The 23,773-nt window shown below is 44.3% G+C and overlaps 1 protein-coding gene across 2 annotated transcripts in view; it reads right to left on the bottom strand.

The window, feature by feature from the left end:
* NPHP1 (nephrocystin 1) overlaps window positions 1-23,773 on the bottom strand; it is a 224,573-nt gene that overhangs the window by 5,606 nt on the left and 195,194 nt on the right. For both annotated transcript variants that reach the window (XM_075339427.1, XM_075339426.1), the window contains exon 19: window positions 12,318-12,391. In XM_075339427.1, the coding sequence (XP_075195542.1) occupies window positions 12,318-12,391 (74 nt within the window). The remainder of the gene's footprint in view (window positions 1-12,317; window positions 12,392-23,773) is intronic.

Below are 23,773 nucleotides of genomic sequence, written 5' to 3'. Positions count from 1 at the left end.
ATGACCAATTGTGTTTCTAACAAACAGTTCTACTTTGGTTTTATCAGACCATATGACATTCTCCCAATACTCTTCTGGATAATCCAAATGCGCTCTAGGAGACTTCAGACAGGCCCAGACATGTACTGGCTTAAGCAGGTGAATACGTCTGGCACTGCAGGATCTGAGTCTCTGGCGGCGTAGTGTGTTACTGATAGTAGCCTTTGTAACGGTGGTCTCAGCTCTATTCAGGTCATTCACTAGGTCCCCCCGTGTGGTTCTGGGATTTTTGCTCACCTTTCTTGTGATCATTTAGACCCCATGGGGTGAGATCTTGCGTGGAGCCCGAGATCGATGGAGATTATCAGTGGTCTTGTATGTCTTCCATTTTCTTATTATTGCTCCCACAATTGATTTCATCACACCAAGCTGCTTGCCTATTGTACAATAGATTCAGTCTTCCCAGCCTGGTGCAGGGCTACAAGTTTGTTTCTGGTGTCCTTCGACAGCTCTTTGGTCTTCACCATTGTGGAGTTTGGAGTGTGGCTGTTTGAGGTTGTGGACAGGTGTCTTTTATACTCATAACAAGTTCAAACAGGTACCATTACTACAGGTAATGAGTGAAGGACAGAGAAGAAGAAGTTACAGGTCTAAGAGAGTCAGAAATCTTGCATGTTTGTAAGTGACTAAATTCTTATTTTCCACCAAATTTAAAAAAAAAAAAAATCTTAACAAATCAGACAAGATGATTTTCTGGATTTGTTTTCTCATTTTGTCTCTCATAGTTGCAGTCTACCTATGATGTCAATTACAGGAGAACTTGCACAATTGGTGGATGACTAAATACTTTTTTTCCCCACTGTGTATTAAAAGGGTCGTCCACTACTCAGACAACCCTTCTTTTCCCCCAATATCCCATATCCCACCATAGTAAAATAATAACACTGCCTCTCCCAGGGATCGTGTAACATTGTTATGTAACACAATCCATGCAGCCAATCAGTACTGGTTTCACTTTCCCATCCTTCGAATAAATCAAAAATAAATATCCAGAGGAAGTGAGATATGTGGCTGTTGACTCCCTCCGGATGTCAATTATGTCCAAAGGAGGGGAGAGGGAACCCAGCTTTGATTGGCCCCAGGAATTGCGCAACATATCAGGTGTTATTATATAGACTACAGTTCAAAAGTTTAGGGTCACTTAGGTATTTTCTTATTTTTGAAAGAAAAGCACATTTTTTTCAGTGAAGCTAACATTAAATTAAACAGAAATACACTCTATACATTGCTAATGACTATGACTATGACTATTCTAGCTGGAAACGTCTGGTTTTTAATGCAATATCTACATAGGTGTATAGAGGCCCATTCCAACAACCACCACTCCAGTGTTGTAATGGTACATTGTGTTTGCTGTGTTAGAGGGCTAATGGATGTTTAGAAATCCCTTGTGCAAGTATGTTAGCACAGCTGAAAACAATTTTGCTGATTAGAGAAGCTATAAAACTGAACTTCCTTTGAGCTAGTTGAGAATCTGGAGTATTACATTTGTTGGTTCAATTAAACTCTCAAAATGGCAAGAAAAAGACAACTTTCATGTTAAACTCGACAGTCTATTCTTGTTCTTAGAAATGAAGGATATTTCATGCGAGAAAATGCCAAGAAACTGAAGATTTCCTACAACGTGTGTACTACTCCCTTCAGAGGAGAGCAAAAACAGGCTCTAACGAGAGTAGAAAGAGAACAAGGAAGGCCACGCTGCACAACTGAGCAACAAGACAAGTACATTAGAGTCTCTAGTTTGAAAGATCGACGCCTCACAGGTCCTCAACTGGCAGCTTCATTAAATAGTACCCGCAAAACGCCAGTGTCAACATCTACAGTGAAGAGTTGCTCTAAAATTTCGTGACTTATCAAAATGTTTTATGTTAGATTACTGGTAAAAACACTTTTAATTGGGCCACAGTGTATATGGAGTACTATGATTTTTTTTTAATTAACATTAATAATAGTAACAGTAGTAATAATGAAATTGTTATTAAGGTAAAGATAGCTACTGGCAAAACAAACACTCATTAAGTTAACAGCTTCTCTTCCTGAAAAATCACCACCTCCTGTTATGCGATTGTGGGTAGGAAACCCAATAGCTTAACTTATAGACATTAAGAACTTGACGGTACAGACAATGGAAGCGTTATGACAAAAATTCAGTCATTGTCAGTTGGAGGAAATGGGTCATCAACATCACTTTGACAATCTGGATTAGAATTGACATGTAAAGGCCCCTTTACACACTGAGACTTTCTAGCGATCCCACCAGCGATCCCAACCTGGCCGGGATCGCTACAAAGTCTCTGGTGAGTCGCTGGTGAGCTGTCAAACAGGCAGACCTGGCCAACGACGCAACAGCGATCCGGACCTGCAGAACGACCTAGCTAGTCATTGGGGACGTTGTAAAGCAGCTTTTTGAAAGGGAAGTCGCTAACGAAGTTGCTGTAAAGTCCCCTTTACACACTGAGACTTTCTAGCGATCATGCTGCACAGCGGGAAACAAAGGACCAAAGAATGGTCCTGAACGATTTGTAGCGATCACAACTTCACAGCAGGGGCCAGGTCGCTGATGTGTTTCACACACTGCAATGTCGCTGGGGAGGTCGCTATTACGTCACAAAACCGGTGACGTTACAGCGATGTCGTTTGCGATGTTGCAGTGTGTAAAGCCACCTTAAGGTAGAAGGATCTCACAAACATCTGATCAAATACTGTATTGGTAAGAGACTAACAAACCATGGACTTCAGCATATATAACTGACACATTATAAATAAGGTGTTGTCCTAGATCTCAGCTTAATTTTTTTATCAAACTGTTCACTTATGACCTGTAGTAATTATAGGTATGTATACTATATTACAGTCATAACCGAAAGTGTTGGTACCCTTGAATTTGTTGCAGAAAATGATTGCAATTACATGTTTTGTTATGCATATGTTCATTTTCATTGTGTGAATTGAACAACACAAAACAAACACAGAGAAAAAGGCAAATTGGACATAATTTCACACAAAACTCCAAAAAAGGCCGGTCAAAATTGTTGGCACCCTCAACTTAATATTTGTTTGCACACCTTTTGGAATGAATGACTGCAATCAAATAGCTTTGTACAACCATCAAGCGCCTACACCTCTCAACTGGAATTTTGTACCACTCTTGTTTTGCAAACTCCTCCAGGTCCCATATATGAAGTCGCCTTCTCCCAACAGCGATTTTAAGATCTCTCCACATGTGTTCAATGGGATTTATAGCCAGACTCATTGCTGACCACTGCAGAACTCTCCAGTGCTTTGTTTCCATCTATTTCTGGGTGCTTCTTGAAGTATGTTTGGGGTCATTGCCTTGGAAGACCCATAACCTAATACAGAAACCCAACTTTCTGACACTGGGCACTACATTCAGACCCAAATACTTTGGTAATCTTCAGATTTCAAGATACCTTGCACACAATCAAAGCACCCAGTGTCAGAGAGAGCAAAACCACCCCAAAACATCTTTGAACCTCCACCATATTTGATTGTAGGTACTACATTCTTTTCTTTGTAGGCCTCATTCGGTAAACTGGAGAATGATGTGTTTTTCACCAAAAAGCTCTATCTTGGTCTCATCTGTCTACAAGACTCTTTCTCAGAAGGATTTTGGCTTACTCATCTACATTTTGACAAACTGCAGTCTAGATTCTTTATGTCTCTGTGTTAGCAGTGGGGTTCTTCGACCACAGCATTTCATTTCATTCAAATGTCGATGGATAAGATAGTGCTGATGCTATTGAACCCTGAGCTTGTAAGACGGCTTGAATTTCTTTGGAACTTGATTGCGGCTGCTTATGCACCATCTGGACTATCCTGTGTTGCAATCTTTCATCAATTTTTCCCTGCCATCCACGTCCAGGAAAATTAGCTGAAGTGCAATGGGTTTTAAACCTCTTGTTTTAGTTGAGCACTGTGGATGAAAAAAAATAACAAGATTTCTGGAGATGGAGCTGTAACCTTGAGATTGTTGATATTTTTAAACAATTTTGTTTTTCAAGTTCTCAGGCAGTTCTTTTCTCCTCTTTCTCTTCTCAATTCTTAGGGGTACTTTTCACGCTGCGACATCGCAGGCCGATGCTGCGATGCCGAGCGCGATAGTACCCGCCCCCGTCGCAGCAGCGATTTCCTTGTGATAGCTGCCGTAGCGAACATTATCGCTACGGCAGCTTCACATGGACTCACCTGTCCTGCGACCGTCGCTCTGGCCGGCGACCCGCCTCCTTGTTAAGGGGGCGGGTCGTGCGGCGTCATAGCGACGTCACACGCCAGGCGGCCAATCGGAGCGGAGGGGCGGAGATGAGTGGGATGTAAACATCCCGCCCATCTCCTTCCTTCCGCATATCCTACAGAAGCCGCAGTGACGCCGGTAGGAGATGTTCCTCGCTCCTGCGGCTTCACACACAGCGATGTGTGCTGCCGCTGGAGCGAGGAACAATATCGGACTGTCGCGTCAGCGTAATCATGGATTACGCCGACGCTGCACCGATGATACGATTACGATGCTTTTGCGCTCGTTAATCGTATCATCTAGGCTTTACACACTACGATGTCGCATGCGATGCCGGAAGTGCGTCATTTTCAATTTGACCCCACCGACATCGCACCTGCGATGTCGTAGTGTGCAAAGCCCGCCTTAGTGTGGCACACACAGACACACAATACAAAGACTGAGTCAATTTCTCCCCTTTTTATCTGGTTTCAGGTGTGATTTTCTTATTGCCCACACCTGTTATTTGCCACAGCTGAGCTTAAATAACCATCACATACTTGAAACAATGTTGTTTAAACATAATTTTGGAAAGGTGACAACAATTTTTGTCTGGCTAGTAAAAGTTTTGGTGTAAAAGTAGATCAAATTTGCCTTTTTTTCCTCAGGTTTTTTTTTTGTGTGTTGTTCCAATACACACAAAGTAAATATAGATGTGTATAAGAAAACATGTGTAATTGCAATAATTTTTTGAGAAAAAATACTTTATTATTCAAGGGTGCCAACACTTTCGGCCAAGAATGTATATATTTTCTAAGGATATAACCATAATAAAAACTTAAAGTTTCACATCCAATGGAAAAACAGTGTTCCTAGACCCTCCAGGGCAGTACAGTAAGAAGCCTTATCCATAAACACTCAATCGTTTGTAGTGCAGATATGTCTTTTCTCCTAATTAAAGAGGTACTTTGTGGAGATAAAATATTCTAATGGTCATGCCCTCATAATCTATAGAGATGAGATCCATAGTGCTGTTCCCCATCGTCATAGTACCTATAAAACAGTGTGATGCTGGAGCTGCTCTGCAGTGCTCCCCCCCTTCCTGGAATGTTACATCACACATCAGGAGGTGCGGACTACTAAATGCTGTTAGTAGCCACTAGCCCTCTGATAATATCTGATTCCGTGCAGTACGAGAACAGAAGATGTGGCAGGGGGATTGGCCATACCCCCTTTTCTTGGACTGTAGGGAATCAGATATTATGGGGACTGGCTGTTAGGGTTGCCAACAGCCCAGAATTTTCAGGACAGTTCGTAAAATTAGGCCACTTTTTTGCACTGTCTGTAAGAAAAATTTAAGAAGTCTGTGATTTTTTTTTAATCTGAAGAAACTTATACAGATTATTTTGACTGTAATTCTCAATTTTTTTACAGTTCATATTGAATGCTGCTGATGTATTCATATCAGAAATATGGGCTGTAGACATGTATCACTTATAAATCATAATGCTTGAATATGGTTTTTCAATGTTTCTGTAAAAAATGTTGGCTGTCCGCAAATTTTTGATAAGCTGTCTAAGAAAAACAAAAGGTCTGCTGATTGCTATCAACATCATGAAGCCGGCCACGCTCCCTGATGTGTGATGCAACGTCCCAGAAGGGAGGGGGAGCATCAAGGAGCATCTCCAACGTCACACTGAGTTACAGGTACTGTGAGGGTGGGGAGCAGCACCATGTATCTCATCTTTATAGTTTATTAAGGCTTGGCTATTAGAATATTTTTTTATCTCCCTTGAGTACCCCTTTAACTACCAGGAAATCATTGTCATCATCTGCCTTATAACATTTGGAATTGAGCCTGTTCATGGTCACGGTCTCTACAAACCTTTTAGCCACTCTTCCCCTCCACCCTGTTAGTACATTTCTATACACCATCTAAATCAGTGCAGAGGCTGCTATTATCATCACCGCACACATCCCGACACTACCACCCACATCATCACCGCACAGAGCCCGGCACTACCACCCACATCATCACCGCACACATCCCGGCACTACCGCCCACATCATCACCGCACACATCCCAACACTACCGCCCACATCATCACCGCACACAGCCCGACACTACCGCCCATATCATCACCGCACACGCAGACACTACCGCACACATCATCACCGCACACGCAGGCACTACCTCACCCATCTTCACCGCACACGCAGGCACTACTGCACTCATCATCACCGCACACACACAGGCATTACCTCAGTGACGTCCCCGCTGACAGCGCAATTCACTTCAGTTGCTCTGTGGAGCTGACAGGAGCGGCGGTGTTCTTCTGCCGCTCCTGTCAGCTTCATGTAGCAGAGCTGGATGCGTCGCGGGACCTCTTGTGGATTACGCCGGACCTGGAGGGGTATTTGGGGATTTTAATAAAGTGGTGAAAGAGGGTGTTTTTTTGTCTTTTATTCCAAATAAAGGATTTTTCGGGTGTATGTGTTTATTTACTTTCACTTACAGGTTAAATCATAGAATGTGTCTCATAGACGCCTGCCATGATTAACCTAGGACTTAGTGGAAGCTATGGGCTGCTGCCATTAACTCCTTATTACCTCGATTGCCACCGCACCAGGGCAATTCGGGATGAGCCGGGTAGACTCCCGGGACTGTCACATCTGATGGATGCGGCAATTCCGGGCGGCTGCTGGCTGATATTGTCAGGCTGGGGGGCTCCCCATAACGTGGAGCTCCCCATCCTGAGAATATCAGCCTTCAGCCGTGTGACTTTACCTTGGCTGGTATCAAAATTAGGGGGGACTGCGCGCCGTTTTTTTTTAATTACTTCTTTATTTATTGTACTGCACGATATAGACCCGCGCACCGGTGGCTGTGATTGGTTGCAGTGAGACAGCGGTCACAGCGTGGGGGCGGGTCTGACTGCAACCAATCATAGGCGCCGGTGGGCGGGGGAAGCGGTGAATACGAGAAGGAATAGTGAGCGGCCGGCTTTTTCAAGAGAGGAAAAGCTGCCAGAGCTTTGTGACAGCCGTGCAGCACTGCGCCAGTGATCGGTGAGTATGAGAGAGTGGGGAGAGAGACCAGGAGTGATTTGAAACGATTTTGATCGTTCTGCTGGACATGCTGAGCATGCGCAGTAGAACGTGACAGAATCCGTCAGTGGATTCCGCCACTTAGCGCATGCCGGCGGAATCTGCCACCATAGACAATCATTACACACCGTGGTGGATTCCAACGGAATCCGTCAATGTGCGCTATTTTAATGACACAAAAAACGCTACATGCAGCATTCCTTCCGACGGACGCAGCGTCAAAACAACGCTGCGTCGTGCAGCGGATGCAACGCAGACACTTGCGTTACAGTGCGTCGTCCATACAAGTCTATGGAGAATAGCACAGTACGTTAACGGACTGCGCTATTCTCTATAGCGGCGGATTGCGCTGAACGCAGGTGTGAAACCGGCCTAAGTTGAAAATTACTTTTATCAGCCTCAAGTTTTTTCAGTGACCAGTGGGTTTTTCTTACTTTAACAGAAGGGTACCAACAATTCTTTTTACTACTGCATACCGTAAGGCTGCACTTAAACCTAATGTGTATTTTTGCTTCTGGTCAGAACTATCTACAATAGAAAGAAAAATTGTGCTTAGTGCTGCTCAGGAACACTGTATTTCCATTGGCAAAACAACTGCCACTGTCCCAAACAGACTCCATAAGAATCTATAGGATTGGTTTTGTTTACAGAATTACACCCGCTTTTTTCTATTAGCTAAAGTGATGAGAAATAAGGCTTATTAACGATTGACAATTAGTGACAAATCCTTTCAACCATCACTTACAACTTAAAGCAAAGGTGCCTTTAGGTGTGACTGCAACGTGACTGCAATCTGTGCAACCCCTACAGCCACACCACTGACTGACAAAACACAAGTTAATTATAGTAAATGCTTCTTCATGAATATATCAAGACTCTGCAAACAAGTCCCGCAAGAACTATTAGTAATGTGCCTTCACATTCGTCTTCCAGGGTGGACAGCATATATTACCAGTTTCAGAATCATGCCGCCTAGTCTTTCATAAAGTTATATACTATGCAAACGATTTCAGATAAGAAAATGATGGCATCCTAACAAGCCGTCAGTTGATGATCAGTAGGGGTCAGATTACTTGGACCTTTACCAATTGGTAGAAGTTCAGTTTCAAGAAGCTAGTATTTCTCTGCACAGCTCTTGGATGAGAGAGGTGCTATCCAGAAAATATACTGCAGGGACACAGATTCCTGCACCTTACGATTGGCCATGGTCACTTTGGTCAAACTTCCACCAATCAGCAATTAGGTAGTAAAAATATTTTAATGCTAGTGTTTCACATCTGTAACCATTTAGTTGGACAGTATCTATTATTGAATATTTTCTTTTGTTGCAATGGCAACACTAATAACCAACAATACCCAAGGATTACTGATCATCTATAAAGATTGCTTTAGGAAGTCTTAGGGCGGCTTTGCACGTTGCAACATCGCAGGTGTGATGTCGGTGGGGTCAAATCGAAAGTGACGCACATCCGGCGTCGCAGGCGATATCGTAGTGTGTAAATCCTTTTTGATACGATTAACGAGCGCAAAATCGTCGTAATCGTATCATCGGTGTAGCCTCGGTCATTTCCATAATTTGGAAATGACCGATATTACGATGTTGTTCCTCGTTCCAGCGGCATCACACATCGCTGTGTGTGAAGCCGCAGGAGCGAGGAACATCTCCTACCTGCGTCCTGCGGCTCACACCAGCTATGAGGAAGGAAGGAGGTGGGCGGGATGTTTACGTCCCGCTCATCTCCGCCCCTCTGCTTCTATTGGCCGCTTGCCGTGTGACGACGCTATGACGCCGCACGACCCGCCCCCTTAATAAGGAGGCGGGTCGCTGGCCAGAGCGATGTCGCAGGGCAGGTGAGTGCATGTGAAGCTGGCGTAGCGATAATGTTCGCTACGCCAGCTATCACCATGATATCGCAGCTGCGACGGGGGCGGGGACTATCGCGCTCGGCATCGCAAGCATCGGCTTGCGATGTCGTAGTGTGCAAAGTGCCCCTTACTTTCTTATTCTTCTTTCAATACAGCAGAATGTAGTGATGAGTAAATGGGTTTTCCTATCGAAGCAAATGACAAAATACTGCTAGGATCTGAAGTCCCAACCAATTGCTAAAAATACAGCTGCAAGAAGTATTTCTCTGCACTTCTACTGGTTAAGGCTACTTTCACACATCCGGCTTGAGCCCTGCGGCTCAATCCGGCTGTGCAAGCTATGCAACAGATGCGGTGAAAACACCGCATCCTTTGCATAAGTTTTTCCCATGCGGCCCGCCCGGTTTTTGCCGCTTGCGCCATGCTACTGAGCATGCGCAGTGGCAAAAACCGCATGCGGCGGCCGGATGCGGTATTTGCCGCATCGCGCCGCATCCGGCCGCCATAGGCATGCATTGAGAGATGCGCCGCATCGGCCGAATGCGGCGCGATGCGGGTTTTTTTGCCGCACAAAAAAATGTGCCAGGCAACGTTCCATCCGGCCGCCGCATCGGCTAAATCTGCCGCATGCGGCAAAAACCGGATGGAACGCAAGGCCATGCGGCACAATGCGGCACTAATTAAAGTCTATGCAGGAAAATCGCAACCGGCAGCAAAAAAAAAGGTTGCGATTTTCCTGCAAAGTGCCGGATTGTGCCGCAGAAGAAAAACCGGAGGTGTGAAAGTACCCTTAAGCAGCACTTCGGCATTTTTCTTTACTGGAGTAGTGTTTTTAATCTGAGGTCTCTACCCCGGCCTTATATTCACACGTCGGTGTTTTCACCTTTTATTAGCGCCGCTCCCGTCGGTCTGAGGTAGTTTGTGACCTGCTAGTTGCTCCAGTGTTTTGTTTTCTTTTTTACCCCGAAACAGCTGTCTGTGGATGGATATATGTTTTGGTACAGGCGGTTTCCTTGACTGGAGACAGACCCTTCCCGTGGTTGTTCCTTCCCGGTGAAAGACCTGGCTAGTTTCCTGCCAGCGTTGAGAAACATGTGATGGTGTCTCCGCGGCATTCTTGTTTTACTATTCAATACAAGTCTATGAGAGCCTTATTCTGGCCTCGTTCTGGCTCTCATAGAATCTCAGAGTCTAGAATGCTGTATATAAGGGCTCACTGGTGGTGGCCGCAGTTAATAAGGAAAAAAACTGATGACAGGTTCCCTTTAAGTACTGATGTAAAAAAGACATATATACGATAGGTATGAGCCATGCTACTGTTTCCCTGGCTGAACTCTAAGTTCTTGAATGACTATGATCGTCTGCTGAGTGATTTCTAGGCCTCGGCAGTCGGGCAGGATGTATTCCTTTCCCTGGAGGTGCTAGTTCTCCCCACTAATCCCCCCTTCTCCCCCCCTTTCTTCCTTTCCTCTTCCCTCTTTCTCTTCTGTATACTCTTCTTTTTCTCCTGATGTATATCTTACATGTGATGTTGCCTTCCCCAGTTCTTAGTTTACACCTTAACAATGGACGGATCTGCACTATGGGATGAGAGGGACAATTTGAAGGGTTTTTATGTATGGCAGATGTCCGCTCTCAGAGTCTGTATAATTTGATCTCAGCTGACAGTTTTTGTTATGTATGGGTCTATTTATAAATAGAGGAAAAACCAAAACAAAACAAGACAGATAAAGCTGCCTAAGGGATGATAGCAAAAGTGGGTTTAATAAATATAATTATTTGGCTACCAATGTATCATGTGTTCACATGCTTTCTTAGGCTACGTGCCCACGGGAGGTCGCACCTGTGGATATACCCACAGGTATGTCCGCAGGTTTCCCACAGCAGCTCCCTGGAATCTGCAGCTATCCATTGCTGCGGGATTCCAGCGAAATATCTGCGGAAAACCTGCGGACATTCGTGCAACTTACCTGCAGAAGTCCCGGCCTCTATCTCCATAGCGGAGGTAAATCCGCAGGAATAATTGACATGCAGTTATGTACAGCTGCGGAACATCCGCAGCATATTCTGCAGCCGCACATACCACAGCATGGACACAGACACTCCCCATGTCCCATAAGATAACATGGGGAGTGTTTGTACTTGCTGAAACCTGCGGATTTATCTAAAAAATACAGATAAATCTGCAGGTTTGAGCTCCCGTGGGCACATAGCCTTAGGCTATCATGATAAGCTGAGTTTTATTACGTGAATTAAAAGCTGCTTTGTACAGTACCAGCAAAAGCTATGACATTTCAGATATCTCATGCATACGCCTGTTTTTTTCCTAACTGAATTTGAGAACTGCAGCATTTTTTAAACCTGCAGCACGTCAATTATTTCAGAGTTTTTCTACCATTTTTTCACCCATAGAAAGCCAAGAAAGGGAAAGAATGCATTGGGGTAACATTATTAAAAATGTACTGTGGACAATGATCGGGCCCCTGTAATTTCGTCAAGGAGTAATTATTGGGTGGGAGACGGAGCATACTCCCTCTCTCAGCCTTCTAAATGCTGTGATTGCAGAACTTAGGGGGTTAAACAGATAGGGTTGGCGCGGGCACTGACCCATGCTCGGCTATCACTTAAGTCAAGCTCAAGGTGGTGATCGTGCGGGGATAGCTCCTGTGGTTGCTTGACCGTAATGACGCAAGTCTACGTCATATTGAGGAAACTCCTTCCTAACCCTGACGTAAAATTATGTCATGTTATAAAAGAATTAGGCCATGAAATATCATACAACGTTCCAATATAGTTTCAACATTCCTTGTTTACTTCCTGAGGATACAAATCTGATCTGATCATGTGATGAACATATGATAGAATTTTGTTAGTAAAAACAGTAACATAGAGAATAATAGTTTCTAGCGGTCCGACTCTGCTGTATGCGTTTGGTCGAACTAAGCATAAAACCAAAATACTGTTACAGCATGGTTGAAAACAAACACATGTAGAAGGATTGGCTAAGATGTGAATGGAGAGAAGTGCTATAGACACCCATATGTAATGAATCTTGTGTAAATTATTTTCTGACCCTTAAAGCATCCATGATATCTGACTGTTCCATAAGTCTGGGAAAAGTTGCCAGCACAGGACTGCAAATCAAATCTGAAACAGAAAACAAAACATTAACATGTTCATCCAAGAACAGTTTTAAAAATGAATTCATTTTTTTTTCTTTATCAAACTCCAATAGGAAATAATCAGTGAACTGAGTAAAGTAATAATAATTATACACATTTTTACTATTTATATAGTTTTTCTGTCTGAGAAGACAGTCCCGCCCTTTAGCTATGTTTATTAAATTTCCTATATAGCCAGGTCCCTGGCTTCCCATACACAAGCAGGTTTTAACCGCACATAGAGGTAACATTTGGTTAGGTACCCCATAAATAAGAGATTACCGTGAAGTGGTTATGGGGCAGTAATGAATTGATTAACACATTAACTAAATATCTCTATTTTCAAATAATCCTCAGCAGTTACGCAATGTCACATTTCAATTTTTTCAATTTTTCATATGGCTAATCGGATTTTTCATTCCTTCTGTATTATAAAGCAGTTATGCTTGTTCACGTTTCTCTGAATTTGGTATGCAGCTTTCACTTCATATAGATTGTGTATATTTTAGCTAGCACCCTGTCCACATTTACAATGGTGTTCCAGCAGTCTTTTTTGATTGTTAGGCATTAATTAGAGAGGCAGCACAAAGATCAAAGGTAACCCTGAAGAAGCTGCAGAGTTCCCAAGCAGAGACAGAAGAATCTGTCCATATGATCACAACAAGCCGTACACTCCATAAAGCTGGCTTTTATGTAAGAGTGGCCAGAAAAAAAGCCTTTACTTACACAAAAAAACTTGAAGGTTCATTTTGAGTTTGCCAAAAGACATGAGGGAGACTCCCCAAATGTATGGAGGAAGGTATTGTGGTCAAATGAGACCAAAATCGAACTTTGTGGCCACCAAGGTAAATGCGATATTTCATGCCACACCAGCACAGCTCATTATCCCAAAAACACCATCTCCATAGTGAAATATGGTGGTGGAAGCAGCATGTTGTGGGGATGGTTTCAGTAGCAGGGTCAGGGAAAATGCTCTGAGTCGAGAAGAAGATGGATGGTGTAATACACAGGGATATTTTTAAGCAAAATCTGTTTCAGTCAGTGATTTGAGACTGGGACGGAGGTTCATCTTCCAACAAGACAATGACTCAAAGCATACTGCTATAGCAGTCCCTCTGATGAAGCCTATATAGGTGAAACATATTGGGGAGGCTTTACCTTTAGGATTTTAATAGCTAGTGTTACTAATAATGGCTAATGACAAGAAAGACTAGGCGACCATTAAAGGGAACCTGTCATCAGAAATTTTGCTTTAAACCTAAATGTTTCCCCCTCTGCAGCTCCTGGGCTGCATTCTAGCAAGGTTCCTGTACTTTTTGTGGCCCCTTTTAAACCAAATTAAATACTTTATAAACTTGTACCTTTTGCTATGTAAATTTTGTAAATCGTCCATGGGGGCGGGCTCTCTGGTGACCGTTGCTGTTCCTCCAGCAGATTTACGCCGCCCCCCAACGCTGAATTTCAAACCTCAGGACGCCGCCCCTGGGCGCCCGTGGTCCCGCGCATGCGCTGTGCGACTGTAGCGGTACTGTGCACTGTGTGCATATGTGACCGCTGGTGACGTTTTGCACAGGCACGAGGTTATGGGCGGCGCTGTGAGTGTCATCAGCAAGTGCCGCCCATAACCTTGTGACCGCACTTTCCCCTCTTCCTCCAGCGTTCTGCGCAAGCACTTGCTGGCCAGATGACCCGACGTCACCTCTTACCTATCTTGCCCTGCTGCAGGGTAAGATGGGAAGGAGGTTACGTCGGGTCATTTGGCCGGCGAGCGCTTGCGCAGAACGCTGGAGGCAGTGGGGGAAAGCACGTCTACGAGATTATGGGCGGGCACTTGCGATGCAATCACAGCGCCGCCCATAATCTTGTGCTTGTGACACACGTCACCAGTGATCCTGGCGTGGGCGGCACCTCGGGCGTAGTGGGCGGCGTCCTGATGGATGAAATAGAGCGTGGGGGGACGGCGTCAATGTGCTGCAGGAACAGCATCGGTGACCAGAGAGCCCGCCCCCATGGACGATTTACAAAATTTACATAGCAAAAGGTACAAGTTTATAAAGTATTTAATTTGGTTTAAAAGGGGCCACAAAAAGTACAGGAACCTTGCTAGAATGCAGCCCAGGAGCTGCAGAGGGGGAAACTTTTAGGTTTCAAGCTAAATTTCTGATGACAGGTTCCCTTTAAATAAATCACAGTAGAAGAGAGATAAGATTGTGTATTTCTATAAAAGTAAACGAATTAAATGAGTTGTTCCTGCACTAAGTGTTTTTAAATTTGTACAGTTCACTTTATGTAATTTAACAATTGAATGAATAAAAGTTCAGTTTTATTTATAGGCCTTTAGTTTAGGGGTTTAGTTGCCTTTGGCAAATAGTAATACTGCTAAAGCAACACTTGAGTGGTTTAAGGGGACACTTGTAACTATATTAGACTAGCCTAGTCAAAGCCAAGACCTTAATCCAATTGAAAATTTGTGGTCAGACTTTAAGTTGGTCAGACAAGGATGGGACAATACTACAGGATGGGCCCATTACTACAGGATGGGCCCATTACTACAAGATGAGCCCATTACTACATGATGGGGACAAGGATGAGCACATTACTACATGATGCAGACAAGGATGAGCACATTACTACAGGAAGGGGACAGGGATGGACACAGTATTGCAAAGGAACTAGGAACAGCCAGAGGGCCATTTGTGGCCTGCGGGACACACTTGCCAAGCCTTGATGTAACCACATCCTAACCAACGATTGGCAGCTTGCACAGGAAGTTGCAAATCAGGGGTGTGGGTGGTGTTATACAAACGGATTACATCATATCTAGAGCTGATCGAACTGCCAATAATCCGGTACCGGCGGATCACTACCAGATTTAAAAAAAGAGTCAGATTCGCTCCGGAATCCGGTACCCATATAAGTTAATGGGTACCGAAATCTGGAGGTTAAAAACATTTGTGGAGGGGCTAGGAGCGAGCGCGGCATACTCCTTCCGGGTCACGCTGTTACCTTCCGGAGCCGACAATTCTATATTCATTATTTTCCCCGCCCACCGGAGCGTGTCATTGGTTGCAGCTAGACATGTCTCCACCCTGAGTGGCAGCGTGTCAGCTGACTGCAACCAATCACAGGCGGCAGGATGGCCGGTGGGCGGGCAAGCAGTGTATCCGTCACAAGTGTGACTCCGGCTTTTTTTTTTATATTTAAATAAATAACTAAAAAACCCGACGTGCGGTTCCCCCTAATTTTCATCCCCAGCCATGGTAATGCCGGCCGGGGGCTGGTATTTCAGCCCGCAGCCGCCCGGTATTGCCGCATGTATTACATGTGGCAATCCCGGTACATTACCGGCTCTTCCCGGAGGCGTGATGCAGTGCCAGTCGGGGTAATAGGTTTGTGATCGCACGGGCGTCTGTGAGATACCCGCATCACAAACCAGCAAATGAATGTAAATAAACACACAGAGAAAAAATCCTTTATTTAGAATAAAGTACAAACGCAGCCTCGTTCACCACTTTATTACCCAACACCCTGCAGCTCTGGCATAATCCACACGTCCCACGGAGACACATCCGGCTCTGCTACATCTCACACAGCAAGCAGCCGTAAAGCACGGCTGCCAGCTCTGAGTGTAGACACTGACTGAGCGGCTGTGACAGGCAGGCCTGTAACATTCTCTCCTCCGCAGCTCCAGCCCCTCCCCTCCCCTCCTCAGTGCCGGCCCGCCCCCCGCAGTAGCAGGAACACACGCATGACACTCGGCTCCGCTGTACTGCCAGCGTGAGCCGTGTGTCATGCGAGGGAATCGCACTGGTGCACGCCGAGACAAACAGCGGAGGAGATGGGGAGAAAGTGCTCCCTCTATCTTCTCCGCTCCTGTGATGCGATTGCAAAATCGCATCACAGTCGCATGACCCTCGGCTGACACCCGCAGCAGAGGGTCATTTGTATATCGCTTCCGATGCTGTCGCATCGGAAGCGGTACGCAAGTGTACAAGAGCCCTCAGAAGTGCGCGGGCAATGCAATGTTAGACTCGTGCGGGTCTGACATGAAATCATACCGTACAGCCTGCCACTTTCTGAACATGAGTGTGCATGTACCTAAAAACACATGCACGCTCCTGTCAGATGTGTGTGCAACTGTGCTGCGATGTCAGACTTGTGGGAGTCCCTCGCAAGTGGGACTGCTGCCTAAGATAAACCGCATGCGTTTTTTTATGTTTTTTTTTAATCCAATATATAAAGCTGAGTGTATGTATGTATGTATGTATGTCCGCTAAAGGAATTTGCACCATCGCATTTACAAACACGTAATTTTGCAGACACCTCATGTGACTCAGGGAACGTCATAGACTATGTTTTGATGGGAAAATTTAACCCTGCACTTTCCAGTTACTATCCAAAATCCTGCCTCCATTAAACTGAATACAGGCTACAGGCTATTAATAGCAACTGTCAGTGGTTGCTATAGGAACAAAATAAACTGTAATATAACAAGCTTATGTGTGAGGTAATATGATGTCGGTGGGGAGACGGATAGAGACAGGCCTGGAAAGAGACAGGCCTGGAAAGAGACAGACCTGGAAAGAGACAGACCTGGAAAGAGACAGACCTGGAAAGAGACAGACCTGGAAAGAGACAGACCTGGAAAGAGACAGACCTGGAAAGAGACAGACCTGGAAAGAGACAGACGGGCAAAGAGGCAGGCCTGGAAAGAGACAGGCCTGGAAAGAGACAGGCCTGGAAAGAGACAGGCCTGGAAAGAGACAGGCCTGGAAAGAGACAGGCCTGGAAAGAGACAGCCCTGGAAAGAGACAGCCCTGGAAAGAGACAGCCCTGGAAAGAGACAGCCCTGGAAAGAGACAGCCCTGGAAAGAGACAGCCCTGGAAAGAGACATCCCTGGAAAGAGACATCCCTGGAAAGAGACATCCCTGGAAAGAGACAGCCGTGGAAAGAGACAGCCCTGGAAAGACAGAGCCCTGGAAAGACAGAGCCCTGGAAAGACAGAGCCCTGGAAAGACAGAGCCCTGGAAAGACAGAGCCCTGGAAAGACAGAGCCCTGGAAAGACAGAGCCCTGGAAAGAGACAGACAGACAGACACACATATAGAGACAGAGATATAGAGAGACAAACAGACACAGAGATGGAGACAGATAGACTGATACAAATACAAACAGAGATAAAAACAGACAGAGACACAGACTGACAAAGAAAGACACAGACAGAGAGACAGACAGACAGCAACACACAGACAGAGATTGGGAGACAGAGATACAGTTATGGCAACGCCCGGGTACAACAGCTAGTTTAAATAAATAATTAAAAAAATAAACGACGTGCGGTCCCCCCAGTTTTCATCCCCAGCCATGATAACGCCGGCTGGGGGCTGGTATATCCTCAGCCCGCAGCCGCCCGGTATAGCCACATCTAATAGATGTGACCATTCCGGGGCGTTATCGGCTCTTCTTGATTGCCCTGGTGCGGTGGCAATCAAGGTAACAGCAGGGGTTAATAAAAGCGCACGGCTGCTACTAAACCCTAGGTTTGTGATCGCACGGGCATCTATCAGATACCTGCATCACAAACCTGTAAATTACAATAAATAAACAAGACACAGAGAAATCCTTTATTTGGAATAAAATACAAACCCAGCCTCCTCCTTCACCACTTTATTACCCCAACACCCTGCAGCTCTGGCGTAATCCACAGGAGACGTCCCACGGAGACACATCCAGCTCTGCTACATCTCAGAGCAAGCAGCCATAGAGCACGGTTGCCCGCTCTGAGTGCAGCCTATTACTGAGCCGCGATAAGCGATGACTGCACGGCAGAGCTGTCACAGGCTGGGGGCGCGTCAGCCAGGAACCAATCAAAGCTGAGAGGACAGCCGGTGGGCGGGGAAAACACGGAAAGCTGTGTGACTGCGTGCACAGCACAGGAAGTGAAAGCGTGACCCGGAAACAGTGTGCCGCCATGACACCGAGTCTCGGTAAGTATGAAACGCTCATTTATTTATTGTTTTTTTCATGTTTATTAATTGCCGATTCCGGATCATGCACACGGAATCCCGCTTCCGGGTCCGGCCCGGAGATAGCGCTGAAACCGCGTGGATCCGGACGTTTACAGTCCGGGTCCGCTCAGCACTAATCATATCTAAACAAAGCAGTCCAATTCACAAAGCAGTCACTGGAATCAGGGTCTCTGCCACTACGGCATGCTTCTCTCATATTACATTTCAAAACCCTGTTGACAGATTCCCTTTACTGAAATGGGTGGTTCACCCATATTTTTTACAGTCTAGTTCGATATTATATCGAGAAACAATGTTTTTCCCAAATACCTTATGTTGGCAATAGTGCCTGTGAGAGGCGCTATTGCAGACCGCAGTTCCCCGCTCCGTGACCCCCAGGCTCCGTGACCTTGGGGATCCGGTGACGTCACGTCAAGTTCCTGACACCGTGGCCGGCCACAGTGTCCATGAGTGACTGGGTATTGGGCAGTGTTTCACCGCTCGTCAAAGCCCATCTGCTCCCTCCTTCCTCACAGCAAAGCGCTGCAAGCAGGAGACACACTGAGCTGTGACAAGCGGTGAAACACCGCCCACAACCCAGTGAGTCAGGAAGACTGTGGCCGGCCGCAGGGATGTGACATGTCCAGAACTTGACGTGACGTCACCGGATCCCCGAGGTCCCGGAGCCCGGGGGTCACGGAGCGAGGAACAGCGGTCCACAATAGCATCTCTCACAGGCACTATTGTCAACATAAGGTATTTGAGAAAAACATTGTTTCTCAATATAATATCGATCTAGACAATAAAAAATATGAGTGAATCACCCTTTTAAATTACTCTGCTAATGCCTTTTCTTTCCCCTACAAACTCCATAGACTTCAATAGCCAACAGTAATCTAATCCTCAAGTGTGCAGTCTTGTTTTAGCCAAGACAGATTCTACTGTAGTATATTGAAAGTTTCAATGCTAAATTTAGGAGGATAATAGAAGTAGTTTGTAGCAGGAGAAAAAAAGCAAATTTCTCAAAGATACATAACAAATTGTCTTATTTTTACTTGTACTATTGATTCATGCAAAAGTTTGTTAAAAGTATTTACCGTATTTTTTGGACCATAAGACGCACTTTTTTTCCTCCAAATTTGGGAGGAAAGTGTGGGGTGCGTCTTATGGTCTGAAGCTGCGGGGGGAGGGAGCTGTGGGGAGTCAGCGCTATGCAGTGGGATCACAGGAGGCAGGGAGGGTCGCTGCTGCAGGATGCCGGCAGCTGGAGAAACCATGTGTGCCCGCTGCTTAAAGTAAACGAATATTCATTAGCTGCTCCCCGCCCACCTCTTTCTGCAGTCAGCTGGTGTGAGGAGCAGCTAATGAATACTTGTTTAATGTAAACAGCGGTCACACGTGGGTTCTCCAGCCCCCAGCTTCCTGCAGCGGCTGGGGAGACTGTGTCCGCTGTGAAGGAGGCAGGAGCAGGGAGCCGCTGCAGTCACGTCTGGCCCGGGGGAAGTGCAGATCACTGCAGTGTCCGGGCCAGAGCACGGCATACCTTCACAGCACAGCCGCAGTCTCTGTGCTGAGTGCTCAAATTACTTTCACTTTGATCTTTCCTCTGCACTAGAAACAGTCTCCCGTAGCTGACAAGGACCTACAGTGATGTAATGCAGAAGGGTGGGCCAGAGCAGCACAGAACAGCACAGTGCCCGCCTCTTCATTACATCACTGCAGGTCCTTGAGATATGGGAGACTTTGTTTGTAATGCCAGGACCAAACTGAAGCATGGTGAGCAGCACATCAGTAAAAGTAAGGCAATACCTGGATGGGGTTGGATCATATATATATATATATATATATATATATATATATATTTACACACACACACACAATATAACTATATACACACACACACACACTATATAACTATATACACACACACAAACACACACTATATAACTATGTACACACACACACTATATAACTACACACACACACTATATAACTTTATACACACACACAAACACACACTATATAACTATACACACACACACACTATATAACTATAAACACACAAACACACACACACACACACACACACTAAATAACTACACACACACACTATATAACTATATACACACACAAACACACACACACACACACTATATAACTATATACACACACACTATATAACTATGCACACACACACACACACACACACACACACACACTATAACTATATATACACACACCAGATTGGAGGATCACACATATAATGATGGGGAACATACATATTCGACGATGGGGGCCATATATACCTGGAAGGTACCCAGAATGGAGGATATGAGGACAGAATTTGGGGATATTATTACCTCAGTAACACTGGCAGCAGTAAAATAACAGTGTGTCATGACCACATTCCTTTACTTTAATTTTATTTTTTTTCTATTTTTTCCTTCTCTAAAACAAGGGTGCGTCTTATAGTCCGGTGCGTCTTATAGTCCGAAAAATACGGTATGTTAAAAGTAAGTAAAAAGTATATTAAAAGTATGTTAAAAAAGTATGTTAAAAGTAAGATCATTTAATGATTAATAATACTATGTGATATTTGTGATCAACTCACAATGTTAATTCTATAATGTTAATGGATTCCAAACCGAGCAAACACTTAGCACTGATAGCTGGCAACTTTTTGGGTCAATATTACTTTGTTAACATTTATATTTTGTGACAACGGGATACATATACTGTATCCTGAAACCACAGCTGATTTTGCCAAGAGATCTTACCTGCAATTCAGTATCACACATAGCCAATATGTATTACATAAACAGACTGGATCTGCCAGAATGAGAGCCGCTGCTTGTGAACAGCTCTCCTTAGAAGGGGATCCCCTCTATGCCATTTATATACCCTATTACAGCCCTTTTTGAGATGACACAAGTGATTTAGTTGGTAAAAATGATTCATATATCCTGAACCGCGTAAACAGTACCAGGGTGAACTTTCTATGTGAGAAAGACAGCTTGGACTGAGAAAGAAATGAATAAACGCCTTTGTACAACCTGTTCATCCTACAGATGATAATCAACATAATTATAACTTTCAGGTATCGTGCATTTAAATAATACGTGCATTTTCTTTCATTTTAACCGTCACTCATTATAAACAACCTGTTAGACAGGATTTTGTGTGTAGAGTAAGAGGTGTTCAATTATTATTATGTTACTAGATGCTTTCCGCTGGAAGTTCTGCCATTCCCACCCAATTACCAGTGACATTGTTTAAGGCTCCGTTCACACTAGAAAAAGGATTCTTCTCAAGAAATTTCTTGAGAGTCTGAAAGATTAGCGCACTTGTGTTAAAAAAAAAACCGCACCAATAACAGATGCATTTTTACCGCGTTTTTGAAGCGTTGTTTTTCCGCAGGTTGATCCCTGCGGTTTTTAACCATTATCTATGGCAAAAAACGCAGGTACTCGTAGAAAAAGGAGTGACATGCACATTCTTTTTCCCAAGAAATTCTGTAGAAAAAATGTTCTTGAGAAAAAAACGCAGTGTGCGCACAGCTATTTTTTTTTTCCCATAGGTTTTGCTGGGGAATGTCTGCAGAAAGGTTACAACCATTTTTTCAAGAAATTTCTGCAGCAAAAACGCAACAAAAATGCGGGTAAAAACGCAGCGTGCGCCCAGGGCCTAAGGCTGAACTAGCGCCACTGAAGAAGATAATTTCTGCAAAGCTGACAAATAAGCACAGTGATATTTGTTGTTATCGTTACAATCACATATTAGACAATAAGGCCTCTTTCACACATCAATTTTTTGCCATCAGTCACAATCTGTTAGCTAGACTGATCTGTTGCAGATTGTAGAAAAACTGATGCGACGGATCCATCGAAAAAACGGATCCATCGCATCAGTTTTTTCAGCCCAACACCCCATCTGAGCATGCTCAGTTAAAAAAAAAATGGAATCCGTTGCCGGATTCCGTCATTTGATGGATTACGACGGATCCTGCGCCCATAGGCTTCCATTCTACCAAACGACGGACGGCGACGGATCCGTCGCGGTTTTTTTCAACGTAGACAAAAAACGTTACTTTGTCTGTTGTCTGAAACATGAGGCCATCCGTCGCAATCTGTCGCTAATACAAGTCTAATACAAGTCAGTCGCCAGATCCGTTTTTTTTTTTTTTAATTTGACGGATTGTGACTGATGGCAAAAAACTGATGTGTGGAAGGGGCCTTAGAACTGACTGTGGCAAGAAGTCCATAAAATAACAGAAAAGAAAAGCCGCTAATCGGCTGTTGAATACCGAACTTCAAAGTGGAAACCGACAAGGCTTCTCATTCTGTTGTCGATTTTGCAAAATTCTAGGCATCTGTAAGCTGAAAAGGAGGCTTCAGGGAGACATTGTGGCCATCAGTGAATTTAGATTGTGAGTCCCAATCCAGACAGTGACGATCATATCTGTACAGCACTGGATAATGTGATGACTATATATAAGAAAGTAATATATATAATTAAAATAAATTATAATAATAATAGATACTGGGCATTATTGTAATGGAAGGAATCTGGCAAGTTATAATAATGTGTGTTATTAGAAGGGAAAAAAAACAGAATTAAAAGTGCAAACATAGGAGTCATGCTTTTTAAGATATGGACATTAATGTGTTGCTTTCACTACAATATTAATTCAGGATCATGCAAGTGCCTCAATTTAAAATTCTGCACCACTCCCAAACCGCCTGTTACCTCTCCCTTGTATTAATGTGCCAGGTGACAGCCGCAGCCAACTGCTGGCAGCACAGGTGACATGCCATCACACTAATTGTCTGATGCAGATACATGGAGAGAGATGATACCTTTTTCACAGTGAATGCAAGAGAAACTGGAAGATTACTTCAGTAACTGCCAGCATGGAAGCAGCACATTTTTATATATATATATATATATATATATATATATATATATATATATATATATATATATATATATATGTATTATATATTTATATTTAATCATAGAATATTAGAGTTGGAATGGACCTCCTGGGTCATCTGGCCCAACCCCCTGCTCAAAGCAGGGTTCACTAAATCATCCCAGACAGATGTCCGTTCAATCTCTTTTTAAAGACTTCCAATGAAGGAGAACTCCCCACCTCTCGTGGCAGCCTGTTCCACTCGCTGATCACCATCACTGTCAAAAAGTTTATTCTAATATCTAATTTGTGTCTCCTCCTCATCAGTTTCATCCCATTGCTTTTAGTCTTTCCTTGTGAAAATGAGAATACAACTGATCCCTCTACAGTGTGACAGCCTTTAAGATATTTGTAGACAGCTATTAAGTCTCCTCTCAGTCATCTCTTT

This window comes from Anomaloglossus baeobatrachus, chromosome 3 (assembly GCF_048569485.1).
Source record: "Anomaloglossus baeobatrachus isolate aAnoBae1 chromosome 3, aAnoBae1.hap1, whole genome shotgun sequence".
NCBI classification, from domain to species: domain Eukaryota; kingdom Metazoa; phylum Chordata; class Amphibia; order Anura; family Aromobatidae; genus Anomaloglossus; species Anomaloglossus baeobatrachus.
Note: the sequence above shows the minus strand (reverse complement) of the source record. Positions and strands in the feature narration are given on the sequence as shown.